This window comes from Mus caroli, unplaced genomic scaffold (genome assembly GCF_978045245.1).
Source record: "Mus caroli unplaced genomic scaffold, Mus_caroli_1 scaffold_7, whole genome shotgun sequence".
Classification (NCBI taxonomy): Eukaryota; Metazoa; Chordata; class Mammalia; order Rodentia; family Muridae; genus Mus; species Mus caroli.
In genome coordinates, this window is record NW_028227262.1 from 143,377,120 (window position 1) to 143,393,625 (window position 16,506).

At 41.8% G+C, this 16,506-nt stretch overlaps 1 protein-coding gene across 12 annotated transcripts in view; it reads right to left on the bottom strand.

The window, feature by feature from the left end:
- The window catches only part of Dync1i1 (dynein cytoplasmic 1 intermediate chain 1), a 311,790-nt gene that overhangs the window by 113,646 nt on the left and 181,638 nt on the right, over nucleotides 1–16,506 (bottom strand). For all 12 annotated transcript variants that reach the window (XM_021164407.3, XM_029478836.2, XM_021164410.3 and 9 more), the window contains 3 exons: nucleotides 13,298–13,387; nucleotides 4,960–5,122; nucleotides 2,694–2,793 (listed from right to left, as the gene is read on the bottom strand). In XM_021164407.3, coding sequence (XP_021020066.1) covers nucleotides 2,694–2,793; nucleotides 4,960–5,122; nucleotides 13,298–13,387 — 353 coding nt within the window. The remainder of the gene's footprint in view (nucleotides 1–2,693; nucleotides 2,794–4,959; nucleotides 5,123–13,297; nucleotides 13,388–16,506) is intronic.

Sequence of the window (16,506 nt, forward strand, 5' to 3'; positions counted from 1 at the left end):
ACACAGGAGACGGGTACATACATACATACTGTGTGGCCAACATAAAAGTCTGATTTTATGCACACTCTGACACGGGCTATGGACAGTGTTCTTATACTAAACACCGCTAAGTAGATGGAAGAGTTGCTAGGGTCTGCCACAGGGCTGGGGCCACTTGTAGAGGCGGGACACAGGAGTTTTGAGTGTTCTTACCCCACGCTGGTGCCAGGTCAGTGGGTGTCAGGCTATGGGAAGTCAAGGGACACTACTTTGAGGTTGGGGAAGCACAGTTTGAGGTACCAGGGCTCGCCAAAGCTGGCTCAGGGGTCTCTGGGCCTGCAGGGATGCTGGGGCAGTCTGGTTCTCCGGCTCTTGGGTATCCAGGCACCGCTGGGAGCTGGGGAAGAGCTGAAAATGGAGTGGAGGCCCATGGGCTGGAACTAGCCTGGGGCTAAGGGGGTAAAGACAGGGGGACTCCGGCTGCATCCCTCTAGGAGTCCTAGGCTTGTCGATGGACCGCTGGTTAGGCTTGGTGGTCATGGCTAAGGTGCACAGAGAGGCCTTGTGTACCTTATGTGAGAGACTACATGACCTCTACCTGTGGGGGTCTTGCCCTTATGTGACTGAAGGGCACAAATCTATGGAGAACTGTGACCTTGTGCCAGGAGCCTAGTGTCTGGGAACCAGGTGAAACACCTGCTGCTCCTCAGTCAGGGTCACCGGGGTTTCCAGCTTGTGCTCCACCAGGAACTAGGCTGCCTTTCATGGTCCTACAGGTGTTGAGTTTCCAGATTTTTTGAGTGAGCAATGATTATATGATATTTTGCATGCATTGCAAAATTAGAGTGTTATTGCCTACTGAAGTCAGAATATAAAGCAGAATTATCACTCACAGTTCTTTCCTTTTCTTCCTGCGGTTCTATTTTGTTTCACACAAGAAACTCCAAGGCATAACTGCTGCCATTACACCATAGCCCTTCTTTTTTTGTCTTACTATGTCCAAGTGCGTCTACTCCAATTCAAAGTGTCACTTCGTCTCAGAAGCATGAAAAGCTGGTTCTTTGAACTCACAAAAGTATTATGATACAGAATTTTAGGGATTCTAAATTTTTTTTTAAATCTCTATAAAATGCATGTCTTACAATTTCAAATCAATTCCCACAGTATAGACAGGAAGGTGTGTGTGTGTGTGTGTGTGTGTGTGTGAGAGAGAGAGAGAGAGAGAGAGAGAGAGAGAGACAGAGACAGAGAGAGACAGAGAGAGACAGAGAAAGACAGAGAGAGACAGAGAGAGAGAGACAGAGAGAAAGAGAGAGGTAGAGAGAGAGAAAGAGAGAGAGAGAAGAGGAGGAGGAGGAGGAGGAGGAGGAGGGGAGGGGAGGAGGGAGGGAGAGGGAGAGAAAGGACAGAGAAACACTTCCTTTAACACAATGTCCCATGGGGAGGAACTTTTGTGGAAATAACCCCATGCAAACACACACAGAGGCTGGGGAACCCAACAGTCTCTTTGGGGAGTATTAGCCACCACTAGCAGTTGCCTTTGTTGGGGTATGTGTCAGATAAAGCTCCTGCATGATTTCCAGACCATGAATGAGTGAACACTCCAAGCTAAGTGTTTGCTAGGGCTTGGATCTGATTTCTGTGAACACCAGGGCATGCTCTCAGACCACCCACACACTGCAGAGAGACTGAGCAAGCTTGACTGTCTTAGTACAGTCATACTCTCTGTGCTCTGTTGTTTGGATGCCAAAGATGGTGCAAGAGCAGAGGACCCCACCTAAGTGGTAGCTGTCGACCATACAGTTATGGGGATCATGCTCTCCCCCAACTCCCAAAGACATTAAATGAGACTCTTTTTATATCATCACTTGCTTATCTGCCTGCATCACCTTCTCCTTCTTTGCCTTGATCTGTCTTCAGAGATGTGACCAGAGAGTGATCCCCTCATACACTCCACTCTGAAACAATGCTTGCTGTCTGTCTGGATACTCCGTCACCCTTAAGTGCTTCTTTTTCAGCTTCATAAGCAAGTTTTTCTGTTTTTTTTTGTTTTTGTTTTTGTTTTTAGGGGAAAAGCAGTTAAAACCAATGCAGTAGAGCACTGCAATGTTTGAGATCACTGTTCCTGTACCCTGAGTGAGTGAAGGTTAGTGACTTACTCAGCATCTACTGAGCCTTGGTTTCTTCAGCTACAGCATGCAAATCTTGATAGTGGCTGCTTTATATAATTCTCTTGATGGTGAAATAATCTGACACTTTCAAGGCAGTTTCTATAGTGCTTGGCATGTAAGCTTTACAGATAAAAAATGTATGGGCTCACAATTTAGACCACATGCATTCGAATTCTGACTTCACCACAACTTAACTGTGTGCTGTTACACCTTGCTTAACTGCTCAGTGCTGGGCATAGTGACTCATGTATAGTCAAGAGGTTGCTCGTTCATCAAGTTGGTTAGTGGGAAACCAACAGTGACTATGCGTAGAAGAGCTTCCTGCACAGAACGGTCTGGCTGCTTGTTCCTTTCTATGAGTGTATTAATTAATAAGTACCAATATCTAAATGGATAATTAGCCCCCAAACTTTTGAAAAATGTGAACAAAAACAGTAGGCAGAGTCATAGATTAATAAATATATCCAAAATAGAACAAGTATCCTTTTCCTCATATAGATGTTACCAAAACACTTGTCAAGATTTTCCTGCCAGCGCTCTTACCTGGAGAGACCAGTCCATACATGTGACCACCCGATGCTTAGACCAATGTTCATCGTAGAACTGACGGTTGAAAGACAGGTTGGCACCAGCCTGCACATCCCTAAGGTAGGTTAAGCAACAGAGGTAAAAGTGAGGTTCCAGGACAAAGTTGTGTCTAGGCAGTAGCACATGATCATGAGTAAATGAATTAAAGATATTCTTTTCTACAAAAGGCTCTTTCTACCGGCTCAGAAAGGCTTTTAGTATTTGCTCTGAGCCTGCTGTAAAATATCAAATTTGTTTCAGCTTATAAAAATACTTATGTGGGTCTGATATCCCAAGTTCAGCTCTTTGATCCTCTAGTAGAAGGAGAACCTGACTCCCAAGGTTTGCCTCTCACTTCTCCTTCAGTCCCCACGCTATACACACACTAAGACTAAATAGAAAAATTAAACCGTCTTCTCTTAAAGGAGCATAAAATGAATGGAGTTTCTTGTTATCAATACCTTCTGTACTATTAGACCCCAAATGATATCCATGTTTCTATCTGTGAATTGTGATTGGCCTTAGTGGCTGACTCCTTGAGAGACAGTAGGTGATCATTTCTGCCATGAGGCAGGTGTGGTAGAGAGCTGGGGAATCACAAGAGTGGTCCAGGCATTAACTGTGTCAGTCATTGACCAAAGGAGCACTGGGCCTCGGAGGACTGACTGCAAGTTGGCCAGTGTATATTTGGCTAACGTTCAACTGACCTTGGTACTGCCTTTGAAGAACTCTGCACTGGTCATTCAGTTCCTTCAAGGGCCTGTGTTCTTAAATTGAGTAATGCCTGCTCTGTGCCAGCAGCTACTGGTTCTGCAAAAGAATCTGCCTAAACTGCCTCGCTTTCATTCAGCCCTGGAGTCTGTCTACAGTCACCCTCCTTCCATTCACTTTACTCCACTACGTTATGTCAGTACTACTCAACTTGGTAGTTCTTGTTCAGTAGCCTGGCTTCAGAAACTATCTAAATTCTGGTGATCTGACATAGCAAGGTTTCCATGTCCACCCCTTGGCTCTAGACCCCTCGGTTAATCCTAGGACAGTGCTAGCACTATAGGTAAGATGAATGAAACTAAGTCCTGTTAGAAAAGCAGTACTGTAGTGGGCTGTGTACTCAGATAGGAAGGGAGACTGTTACAATCAACTGAACCACTAGAAATGGCCCTTTTAAAAGAAGCCAATTATTGGTAGAACTTGCAAATTTAGACTGTTTCTCTCCTCTGCACAGTTTAACTATGCCAAACTGTTGAGAATGTTTTCAGAACACTGCATGAAAGTCAATAATTACCATGCCTCCGCTACATAACCATTTTGTCCTTTAAGAATGCATTTGAATTTGAATTTTAGACATAGCTTTAAAAAAAATAAAATTTGATGCAAAAAGCAGGTGACCCTATCTTCACACATTGTTCCCAGACAAAAGAAATCTATAGGAACAATCCAACAGTGTCTGTTTCTTAAAAGTCTTATAAAGTGATACCCGACATCCCATGGTGATGGCTGGCAGCTCCTGTCCTTTCTAACACTTACATCACAGTTACAGGGAAAGTCATGTGGACTCCCTCTCCCTCAGTTTCTTTGAATAGATTTTGGTTGTTTTATCTGTAAACATCTCTTTGGCATCTGTGTTTCCTATAATGTGCACATGTAACACATGCACAGCCTTATAGGACGAAAAAGAAGATGCACGGTCTAGACTGTTTCTTACCTCTCTTGTTGCCCTATCTAGCTCTTGTTTATTTTCTCCAGGTTCCTGCCTGCTTAGCCAGCAATAATCAATCTCGATCTCCAGATCTCCCCCAGCCACACAGGAGAATGTTTTATCAAAGGGCAATATGTGCGACTCTGTTTGTCTCCATCACCTGGACTGGACTGCTGATAGCAAGTTCATAAGCATTTCATAGGGGCACATGATAATTACATGGAAATGCTAAGCCAGAAGTTATAAACAAAGCCCACAGTCAAAGATGTTTGGTAAGATCAGTCCTGGAATTCCCATCTTCCTCTCATTTGCTAGACTTAGGGTTTGCCTAGCAAATTCACAAATGTATTTAAAATCAGTGAGTTAAGCTGAACTAGCATCCGGATAAAGCACTGGAGAAGCTGAGCCTAGATCATTGCTTGAGTCTAGTACAGGAACAATTTAGGAAGCTCAGAGGGACCCCACATCCTAAAAAGAACACTTAGAAAATAGAAGCAACAATTTATCACACTACGTTTCTCAAAGTGTATATAAGCAACGAACCCATCTTTCTCCTCCAGCTCTCGACCGCTGTAGTCAAAAAAGATGTCCGAGTCCTCTGCGAGAGCTCTTTCAATCACTCGAATGGTCCGGTCGAAGAAGATGAGGAACTCTTCCGAGTGCAGGATCTGCTGTTTTTCTTCCTCCGTCAACTCTCTTGGAGGGGCTTTTTATGCAAGACAGATTGTTAAGAAGGAAAGGGGACAATTGAAAACTGTTCCACAGAAATCCTGCCCTTGAAAGAGCTTGCATTTTAACAGGGGAGAGATAATACACAGGAAAGCAAACCATTGTTAATTAGGATTATAAATCATTCCTTTTTTTAAATGCAGATCAGCGTGGTTTTTCTTTTCTTTTTGAGTTGTTTTCATTTTTTAAAATTTTTCCCCACATTTTATTAGATATTTCTTCATTTACATTTCAAATGCTATCCCAAAAGTCCCTTATACCCTCCCCCTGCCCTGCTCCCCTACCCACTAACTCCCACTTCTTGGCCCTGGCATTCCCCTGTACTGGGGCATATAAAGTTTGCTAGACCAAGGGGCCTCTCTTCCCAATGATGGCCAACTAGGCCATCTTCTGCTACATATGTAGCTAGAGATATGAGCTCTGGAGGTACTGGTTAGTTCATATTGTTTTTCCACCTATAGGGTTGCAGACCCCTTCAGCTCTTGGGTACTTTCTCTAGCTCCTATATTTGGGGCCCTGTGTTCCATCCTATAGTGACTGTGACCATCGACATGCCAAAGGCATTTGTAGCTATTCCCCCCTAAAGGTCTCATATTCACCTACTTGCTATTTTTAAGAAGTAAAAATTATTGTAAGTAAAAATAGATTGGCATGTTTTAAGATATCAGTTCTAAATATTATTTGCTTTCAAAATGAAGTGGAAAAAAACCTAAATAAGGCAGAAAAATGCATGAGTAAGATCTTACTCACTAGAGTCTATCCGTGCAGATGTGCAGATGTGTGCTCTGCTCTCCCTGGGTGATTCCACCTGACCTGTATCCTGGACACTGACATCGTTAGGGAAGCTATGTCCTTCCTGGTCTGAAGTCACACAGGGCTTCTCTGAAACATCCTACAGTTTCTTTTGTTACTCAGAGTGGTTATTTTATTGTAATTCCATCTGGTTAAGTGGTGGTGCATGCCTTTAATCCCAGCACTCAGGAGGCAGAGGCAGGTGGATTTCTGAGTTCCAGGCCAGCTGGTCTACAGAGTAAGTTCCAGGATAGCCAGGGCTACACAGAGAAACCCTGTCTCGAAAAACCAAAAAAAAAAAAAAAAAAAAAAAAAAAAGGACATGAAGTAACTTTCAGGCTTCCATGGTGCCTACAAGACAGCTGACGTCAAAGTCTATAAGCAAATTCTATAAGCAATTTCTTCAGCAACCCTTTTTGCATAAAGCTCTAGGGAAGAGATTAGCAACTCCCCCAGGCTGGGAAAGGTCTCTGGGCAGTCATTTCAGCGGAGCCTTTATGGTCTCTAGAAGCTCTACTTCTCCCCTGAACACATCCAGGGGACAGTTGAACTATCACGTCTGAAGAAAACACTGGGCATTTAGCTCAGAGAGTAACCAATTAAGATCGCAGTTAGTGTCCTGGATGAACTAGCTTTCCTCCGAGCTTCACAAGACTCCAGAGCAGCTCCACAATCAGGACCATGCTCTCCCTGGCCACACGATATGAGGAATCTTTTAGATACAGTCAGCTGCTACATAGTATTTTATAGAAGTTTTATTCAACTTGATTAATAACATTTAAAGGCATTGTTCTAAGAAATCTGAAGGATGAAGAAGCCCTTCTGTAGAATCATGGCAGGGTGTTTTCCTCTTCCTTTGGGCTTCCCCCTTCCTTGCATCAGACCCTTCTACTGAGAGTTTGAAAAGACTCAAGATTCCATTCATAATAGTAAAAAAAATGAGACTGACTCTGATGGAGCTGATTCATGCTTCAGAAATGCTGCCCGGTTAGCAATATGGCAAAATGTGATTTATCAACTACAGCAGAAGACCTGCGAACACAAGCCACTCATCACCTCTGGCAGTCCTGAACAGAATCAGAAACAGTTCTTAGAACTCTAAGGTGCCAGAGCCCTAAAATTGCTGGGTGTATTGAGGCTTTCCAAGATTCCCTTCAAGCTCGACTGTGAAGTCTTGCCCAGGTGCTAGTCTGCAAAATGAGGAAGCTGGTGATGTCTAGATTCAGAATTCAGAATGGGATTTGGTAGAGACCATTAATAATGAGGAGAATGCTACCAAACCACCATTTTACCAGCCACTTTCTAGCTCTGACTCTTGCTAATTTGAGCTTAAACTCTGAGCAGTAGTTCAGTTTAAAAATAAAAAGTATATACAACCCCAAAATAGATAAGCATCAAGCATAAGTGATTAAGAACCAATGTATCAGTGTATTTTCCTAGCCTCCTGGTGAAGCTTGAATTATCTCTTTGATGAGTACAGTAAAGCTACTAAATGCAACCAGGTGAAACAAAGACCAAAGCCATAAAATTCTAGGTCCAATTGGTTTGGTTAATATTGTTAACAAATGAGTTACCCTCACCAAACAAAGCTGGCATGGGCCAAGCAAAATGTCTTTTAAAAAGATTCGGGCTTGGTTCCTCTTCATAGATGACTCAAGACGTGCTTGGAATTAAACAAAACAGCAGGAGCTTTCATCCTTTACCCTTCTGCCTTTTACTCTGAATACAAGAAAAAAAAACCAACAAGAAAATCTACTCTCTGTTTATCTTTTTGAACCACATCTATTTCACCCTGTATCTCCTCTTACGAGTCTATTACCTTGAATAAAAAATACTATCTGTGTAATTTTCCGTAATTTTTTTTCTTTCCTACAGCTTATTGTCACTTTGATCTCAGCTTTCAGGACATACAACCTCTTCTTTGGGAGGAACATAAATGGCTGATCAAAGTGACCTTGCAGAGGCTTGAGTCCAGGTAGGCAAACCAGCCGCCTCTCCAGACAGCATCCTTAACAATGCAATGTTTGGCCCCAAATCAAATTGCTACTGAACCAAAACAAAGGATACACTTTATGCTCAGCTTTGATGTCTAACAGGGATCAAATGACATGATTTGTTTGCACAAAATAATAACATTCACGTGCAGATGAGCGCTTTCAAAAAGTCATAAACAATATTCAACTTACAAATTAAATACAATCCTACCTACTTTTGATTAAAACTGAACTCCCAATGCTTACAAAATATTTAAATTGGTGTTGTTACAATAGAAATGAGAGACTAATGGAGTACCTAGTTAAAAGAGGAACCAAAAAATAAAACCTCAGACAGAAAAACAAAGTGTTAGTTAGTGGAGTCCTCTATGCTTTAAATACAGAAATGAACAAATCCAGTCAACAGTCTCTTTTCCCCAGATACACTCCCAAGTTCCCCTTGGAATATCTTTCTGCTGCTTCTTCCTGTCTCTTAAGTCCAATGGATTGTATATATCTATATGATATGCATGTATATATACATATACATACACATACACACACATATATTAAAATATGTTCAAGGGAGATGTAAAAAAGGTAGAATTAATTTATCATCAAAAGCCACATCAGAGCAAAATGTGGGTGTGAATTATATAATATTTTATTTAGTGTCATAACATAAAGCATAAAGAATTCCTTTCAGGAGCTTGATGGCTCCCAATTCTTTATGCATTTAAAATGTCCTTTGAAAAGAAGAATCTGTGTGAAAAATAGACTCCATACATATGACTTACTTAGTATCCAAAGAACAAGCTAACCTATAAATGCATTCAGTTACAGTTAGCCTGAATAACATCCATGGAAGAGATGAAACATGCTCATGAATTTATATGAGCTTGTGGCATGCAAAATTAAAATCTAGTACAAATTTTATTCAGGATCTGCTTTTTATTACTTAATTATATAGTGTTAATTTTCCTTAGTCTTATGTATGAAGTCTTACATTTTTCACACACCCTTTAAGACGGTTCTATCCCACTGGCTCTGTTTTCTTTCTTTTTCTCATTCTTGACTTTTCTTACAAATATGTATTTAGCTTCTTTTTAACTGTTCCATTTACTATATCCACTTTCTCTTGTTTCTAGGGTTCTTAGAACATTTGCCTCTACAAAGACAAAGTGTCCATAATGAAGCTCACAGCTTATACTGAATATTTTCATTTCAGTGTGTGTGTGTGTGTGTATGTGTGTGTGTGTCTGTGTCTGTGTGTCTGTGTGTGTGTGTGTGCAGGCCAGAAGACAATGTCAGATGTCTTTCTTAATCACTTTCCATTTTTGAGGCAGGAAACCCCAACCTCATCAGTTATTTAGAAAAGGCCATCTAGCTCCTGGGTCTACCTGTCTCTGCTTCTCCAATGCCTGGATTATTGGCAAGGGGCTGCTGCATCTAGCTTTGCACATGGGTGCTGGGAACACAAACACAGGTCAAGTATGCATTGCATAGAATTTATTGACTAAGCCACCTCCCTAGTCCCTTCATCTCATTTTAAGTCTAGATTAATATGTAAAATACCCACTTTATAAATGGCTTGCCTTGTTTTTACAATCCAGCATTGCATTGGAATATAAAACATGGTGCTTAAAAGATGTTTTGCAAGACAATCTAAAAGATAAAAATAAGCATCCCATGCAGCCAGTGAAAACATGAGATGAAATTGGGGCAAATGGTCCTAATGGAAATTTTACAGTACAATCAGTTCATAAACAGCAGCAGGGAACCAATGAAACTAACACAGACAGGCACTGGACTCTGAAGCTAACTTGAGGCTTAATGTTTCATTTGAATTTACAGGACTGAGGGCTCCAATCCTCCTGTTCTGAATTCCTTAACCTGACAGGGACATTTGGAGAGTTCCAGAGTTTTGACGCAAACTTAAAAAGCTAACCTGCAACATTGTATATTCTTTGTGCAAGAAAGTGCACATGACAAAATAGTAAATCAAAACTATTTCCTTTATCCTCAAGGCATCTTGGTGTCAGATGGAGAACTATGTAAAAATCAAACAAATAAAAACCTAGTGCATATTGAATTTTCCATGTCTTATTATATTTTTCTTCATGAAGAAGAAGAAACAGGAGGAGGAGGAAGAGAAAGAAGAGAAGAAGAGAAGAAGAAGGAAAGGAGGGAGGGAGGGAAAGAGGGAGGGAGGAGGAGAAGGAAGGAGGGAGAAATGAAAAGAGGGAAGGAGGGAGGGGTAGAGAGATAGATTTCCCAAAAATGTGTTCCCTGGTTTGGAGCTGTATGTCAAGTTTTAGCCCAGAGCAAATTTTTATGGCTGAGTACTAAGTCCCCTAAAGGCAGGGTTCCTGCTGGAAGTGCTGACACAGCCCTACTCCACAGTCCTGTGAATGGCGCCACAATTAGATCTGCTACAGATTCTTTTAAAGGTTTGTAAAATACTGTCTTGCTTAAAGGGGGTGGGGGTGGGGGAAAGCCAGATAGTTTGATGCTAACATAAACATGCTTTTAACCCATTATGTGCTAATTTGCAGAAATGTCATTAATGGAGAACAAGGCACAGGGTGCTGCGGTAACAGGAAATGTTCTTTCAAGCTCCTTTTTGACTTTTAGTATGGCTTTAATCAACTCCATAAGCATGGGGGAGCAGTTAAAACTGAGGGGTGTTTTTGCTTGGATGTTAAGAAGGAGGCGCTTGACTTTGCCAGGAAGAGGGTCTGGAGATTGGGGTTGGGGGTGGCATGGCAGTGGTGAGTCCCTGCCAAGGCCTACCAAGAACTTGGAGGCTGTATATCACTGGGCATGTTTTAAGCTGTTTTGCAAAAGAAAACAGAATGTGTTTCAGTGGATCCTGGCTTATTTCATCCCTGGCTTTACCAGTGATAAAGGCATTCACTTCATTGATTTTTTTTTTTTAAATAAGATGTTTTAGGTATAGGTTTAGATGTGAAATCTTTCCTATGCAATCTGTTTCGAGCTTCTCAGAAAAAAAAGGCAACCCCAGTGCCTTCTATGGATGCAACTGTTAAGACACTGAGTCTTTCTCTTGTTCTCAGTCCTTCCTGGAACCTTATTTCCTTGATGCCTGAAACTGGGCATGGTAAGAGCCTTACCGATGGCTCTCCAAAACAGAAGAAAAAAGCCAAACTGTTTGAATCTTTTGATTTCAAAGCTATGGGTTATGCCGAACATGAGCTCAGGGAACTGGGGCACACAAGGCCATAACATCATGTGTAGGGCACAGTTACAGACCCAGTACTGTAAGGCAAGACAACTAATAATAATTTGGCAAACATTTCCACAGTGCTTATTTCATGCCAAGTTGTTCCATACTGGCCCCTTTGAGTCTTACACTAAAAAACAAACTCATGAGGTAGGTATTATCTCTGCTTGCCAGATGAGGAAACTGGAGCCAAAAGAAGGTAAGTCAGCCAAGTTAGTCATTATTGATCATGGAGCTAAGGAGTGGCAGAGCCAAGATTTGATCCAAGCACCTTGGCTGCAGACCCCTTTCTTTTGCTTCACTACTTTACACTGGTTTTTCTATAACCTTGTTTGCATAAATATAATCAAGACACAGCTAAACACACATATGGAACTCAAATATGCCTTACTTAGCAGGAGGCAATTTTTATTTTTTAATCGCTCTCTTTTTAAAAGAATTTGCTTATTTTTATTTTATTTGTATGGGTGTTTTGCACGCATGTATGCACCACTTGTGTGCCTGGTACCCACAGAGGCCAGAAGAAGGTTCTGGATTTTCGGTAAGTGGAGTTACCGATGGCTGTGTGCTGCTATGTAGGTGCAGATAATCCAACTCAAGTCCTCTGAAAGATCAACAGTGCTCTGAACTGCGTAGACTTCTTTCTAGCCTCAGGACACAAGTTTCAAAAGTTAAGAAGTGTCACCACTTCGTATCTGTGCAAGATTCTACTAAGTGTGCATGGGTGCAGTCTGTGGCAGCTATTCAGACCAAATGGATTTTTTCTCATGAGAATGCAAGGAACTGGAGCAAGACACACTCCTATAAAACTCTCGACTCAAGAACTTGACCCGCACCAAGCCAGATCCAAAGCCATTTTTTAAAATTTAGATATGAACTGAGCTGCTTATTAGGTTTATGCTGATGTGCACTTGATCTGAAGACTAATTAGATGTTCAGGAGAGTCTTTCAAAGCCTGCTCCCAGTTCTTCAGGGGCCACTTGCCATTTTTCAGTAAGAACAATTCAAATTCTCTGTCTGTCTTAGTAAACAAGAGAAGTTTCTAAAGAAAAGTCATGAACATGGCACTATGGTATAGCATGCAGGCTGTAGGTTCAACCTAAGACTTAGCTCATGCAAGCTTCAACCTATGCTTTGGCTAACGTACTCATACGTTATGTATCCTGGGGCAGTTTTTTAAAATCTTTCTCTCTTAGTTCTCTGCCAGTACAATAATGATAATAATAGTACACGCATCCAAAGGACATTTTGATTAGTAGACAGTGTTTTTTCACCTGCTTGGAGGAGAGGCAAGTATATTGTAAGCCTTTAATCAATGCCAGTTTTTATTTTGTCTTCTTTTCCCTTCCAGTGAGGAGATCTGAATTCAGGACCTTGCAATTACCATGAAAAAATTTGCTCTATCATTGAAGTAACTCGGCAGTGTTAGTAACTGTTATCACTGAAACATGTGCTTAGTTGTCTTAGCATGTGCAGAGCTGTGGAAGAGCCCTTTACTCAGCAGAATAACGATTGCCGTTACTGTTTCTATTTATAAAACTTCACAACTATTTTTGGTTGTGAGCCTAGCCTTTAACGGCTGAGCCATGTCTCCAGCCCATGGGGAACGCCAGGGCCAAGAAGTGGGAGTGGGAGGGTAGGGGAGTGTGCGGGGGGTGGGGGGGGGAGAATATGGGGGACTTTTGAAATAGCATTGGAAATGTAAATGAGGAAAATACCTAATAAAAAATTTAAAAAAAAACAAAAAACTAAAAAAACAAAAAACCCTTCAGAACTAATTGATAAAGTAATTGCAGCTGTTCCTTTTCCTCCCGATTATCTTTTCTGCTCTAACATGGCAACTGGCAGCTTGTGCGATGTTATCTCTGTGTTTAGTAGTCATTCTATGAAATTGTGACTATCACCCAAGTTGCTTCTACTTTATTCATTTCAGCCAGCCTAGAAGCAACCAATTCTTGACCTGGAGCTTCCAGCGTCTGTTTTCAAAGGTAATGTACTGAGTTGTCATACAAAATCTTATACAAAGGGCATGTGAGCTTCAGCTTTCTTTGCTTCTATTGTCTCTTAGTTTGGTAAAAGAAAACAATACAACCAAGTGGTAACCCAGTGTATCCGCCAAAGATACCTCCCTTTGTCTCCTTACCTTCCTTTGTCTCCTGCTTTTTTTCTTGATTTTCCAGTTCAGAATCATGACCAATTTTGGGTTCTACCATCTCCTCATCGTCCTCATCCTCTAGAAAGAAGAAAGAGAAAAATGCAAAATTTTTTCATCTTAAAAATCAAAGTCTTCGGCTGATGGTGGGAGGTAAAATAAAGTGCAAAGTTCCAGTCGTTTAGGGCAACTTTGAAGTAAATCACTTCACAGAAAATGCCAGACAAATGCTCATGAATACATGAATAAATTATCTTCCAAACGGACCTCTTTGAAAGCCTCCTAACCTGCTGGGAAAACTGCACCAAGTGGGCACCTGTTAGGTTCCTCCCCAGACCCTGACCACATGGGATGCCGTGGAATCACCTTCATGACCTCTGAAGCTTCTTAGGAGATGGCCCAGAAACAGGTCTGAAAATGCTTCCACCTGCAGTGCTTTCTGAGCACAGGACACCTGGGGCACACATGACTCATTTCCAATTTCATCTTTGTCAAATCAATTTGGTTTTGACCTACAGGAAAGGGTTAAATACAGGTCTAACCCCAGGTCAAATGCCACTGGCAAGTAAACAAGCCGGGACAGACCCCCAAAGTCAATGCCACTGGTCTGGGAGAAAACAACCTAGACTGAACAGCATTTACAAATTCAGAACAGTTCATGAATTCATGTGAATTCAATGAGCTCTCACAAATGGGCCCAGGCAACTTCCACTGGCCAGATGTTAACTGGTGCCCTTTCTGCTCTGTGAAAATGTGGGTCTCTCTCCACCTGCTTCCTTTAGGGGAGCGTTCAGGACCACTGACGGAAACATAGCAGATTTAGGGAACAAGGTATCACAGGAAAATCTAACTCATAAATACAAATGAGAAAAAGTATCGAAAGCTGTTCTCATGGATTTTTGAATACGGTATTACATTTACTCTAGTAACGTAAGTAGGTAGTTTATTTCATTGGTTCTAATGGAGTTTAGATAATCCCTCCTTCTCTTCTCTTCTACACGTTCATTTACTAAATTGGTACAGATTCCGTGTAAGATCCCCAGTCCTGTGGTACCACCATGCCAGCAGATGCTAAGCATCACAGACGTTCTCCAAGCACGGAGAAAGTACATTATCAAGGATAACAGGAGCCAGTGTTCTGGTTTGGGAAGGCTGCCTCCCCACCAAAAAATTTTCACCAGGAAAAGCTCCATGGGGTGACCTTGAGAACTGAGGGACTGAGTTGTGCGAAAGTCTAGAGGAAGTAAGATGAGAGCCACGTCTTTTCTCTCATTCTGTGAAGAAAAAGGTCAAGGTGCACATTCAGTTATTTTGGTTTTGATAGAGCTGTCTCATCTGTACGCTGGCATCTTCATGATCTCAAAACTGGAGGCATTTCATCGAATGACTACATTAGTCACCTTTAAATAGTAGCCCATTCTTGTCTTCCCAGATAGAAGGGTTTTGATTTTAAACAATGGTTCTCAGAAGAGTTTAAAAGCCTACTACAATAGAAAGCCATGAAGAGTTTATTAGAAAAATATTACTCTACTAGGTGCTTGGCCAGACAAAGGGCTGTGATCCAATGCTGTCGTCTATGCATAGAAGAACACAGGAACGTTGCATTCTAATTCCTTAGATAGAAGAAAACTCTTCCCCGAGAGTGTGCTTTCCATTTGTATTTTTTTTAAAGCACAAAAATGTGTGCTGTGTTTACAATATGCAAAATACCACAATAAAGAACTTCAGACAACAGAGAGAGAAAATGTCAAGTGCCCACCTTTTTTTAAGTGGTTATGAACCATTTGTAGGTATTAATTTTTAGTAGCCACACAATTCCTTGTCTATCAGCCTTCTAAAGACATAAAGTAAGCATTCCTGTGAATTTGTTGAGGAAGTAAAACACAAGCGGCTGGTTTGCTTCTCTGACTCCCGGTGTGTTTGCCTTGCTGAGCAAAGTGAGTGTGTTCCTCTGTAAGCCTTGGTTTCCTTTCTGGTGCACTTGGAAGAACTTCTGTTGAGACCGTTTTCAAAACAGCTCAATAACTCTAAAGAAAAGGATTTATGTAGACCCTCTGCAGACCACTGATGTATGACTTGGGCCTCTCATTCATTCCCAGTTACATTTCTTTGGAGATTGGAAGGGAAAGGAAAAAAAAAACAAAAAAAAACAAAACAAAAAACCAAAAAACCTTTACCACCCCTGTATGGTTTCCTGTAGCTGGATTCACACAAGAAATTAAAGTGAGTGGAAGAAGTTAGTTACCTGTGTCCTAGGGGCTCTCTTCATACAATGACATCTTTTGGACACAGGATTTCATTTAGCACCCATGTTTAGCCACCTCCAGTTGCCACAGTCATTCTCCTGGTCAGAAAACTCTTTGTGAACTACAGTCCTCCTTCCTGGAGACTTTGTGAAAGGCTCAGGGGTTATGGTTTTTATACAGCGACAACACGTGACATGCTCAGCACAGGACCGCCTGCCCTGTCTGTGAGCTCTGGAAGAGTTTCCTCTGCTAATCCTTGATTCAGATAAGGCCAGGGCAGCCAATTTTCACATGCGGTGGCCTTTCCCCAACTTGCCCTTCTAGCCTTAAAGAGTTGGAATATTGGAAAGTGAGTCTAGTGGAAAGTTTATCACTGTTTGGGAATATCTCCTGTCTAGAAGATAGTGCCCTGAGCAACTTTGAAGCCAGAAGGGAGGTGGGATAAAAGCAAGACCTCGGCAGACAGATTAGATATTCCCAACTCACACTTTGTCTTTGGGAGGTAAAATGAAGGCGACAACTGGGATAAATTTAGAGTCATCAAGATGTTAGAGCATGAATGCCCGACATGCTGGCAAGATTGGACCTGAGGACCTAGGCCTGGATTCCCTTGGTCAATGGCTCTTTTATGGACTGTTCCATCTGTCTCCTGTTGATTCTATAAGTACCAGATTTCCTTCTAATAAATTCCACCAGAGGTGGTGTCAGCCCCAGACTTCCTTCTAGAAAATTCCACTGGACTTGGTGTCTGCTGCCTGCAACCAGAGCCCCGAGAACACAGGGAGGTCCTCTGTTTTACAAGGTCACTAGGTTGTTGCTTTCCCAGTCCTCCCAGGACCTGCAAAACCTCAGGGTGAGAAGGGCTGAAGGCCTGGCCACAGCTTTTGCTGTTCAGTTGCTGCCTTTCAGGAGAGGGCGATGGTTCCTTCATCTGCCACCTCAGGGAGACAGCTT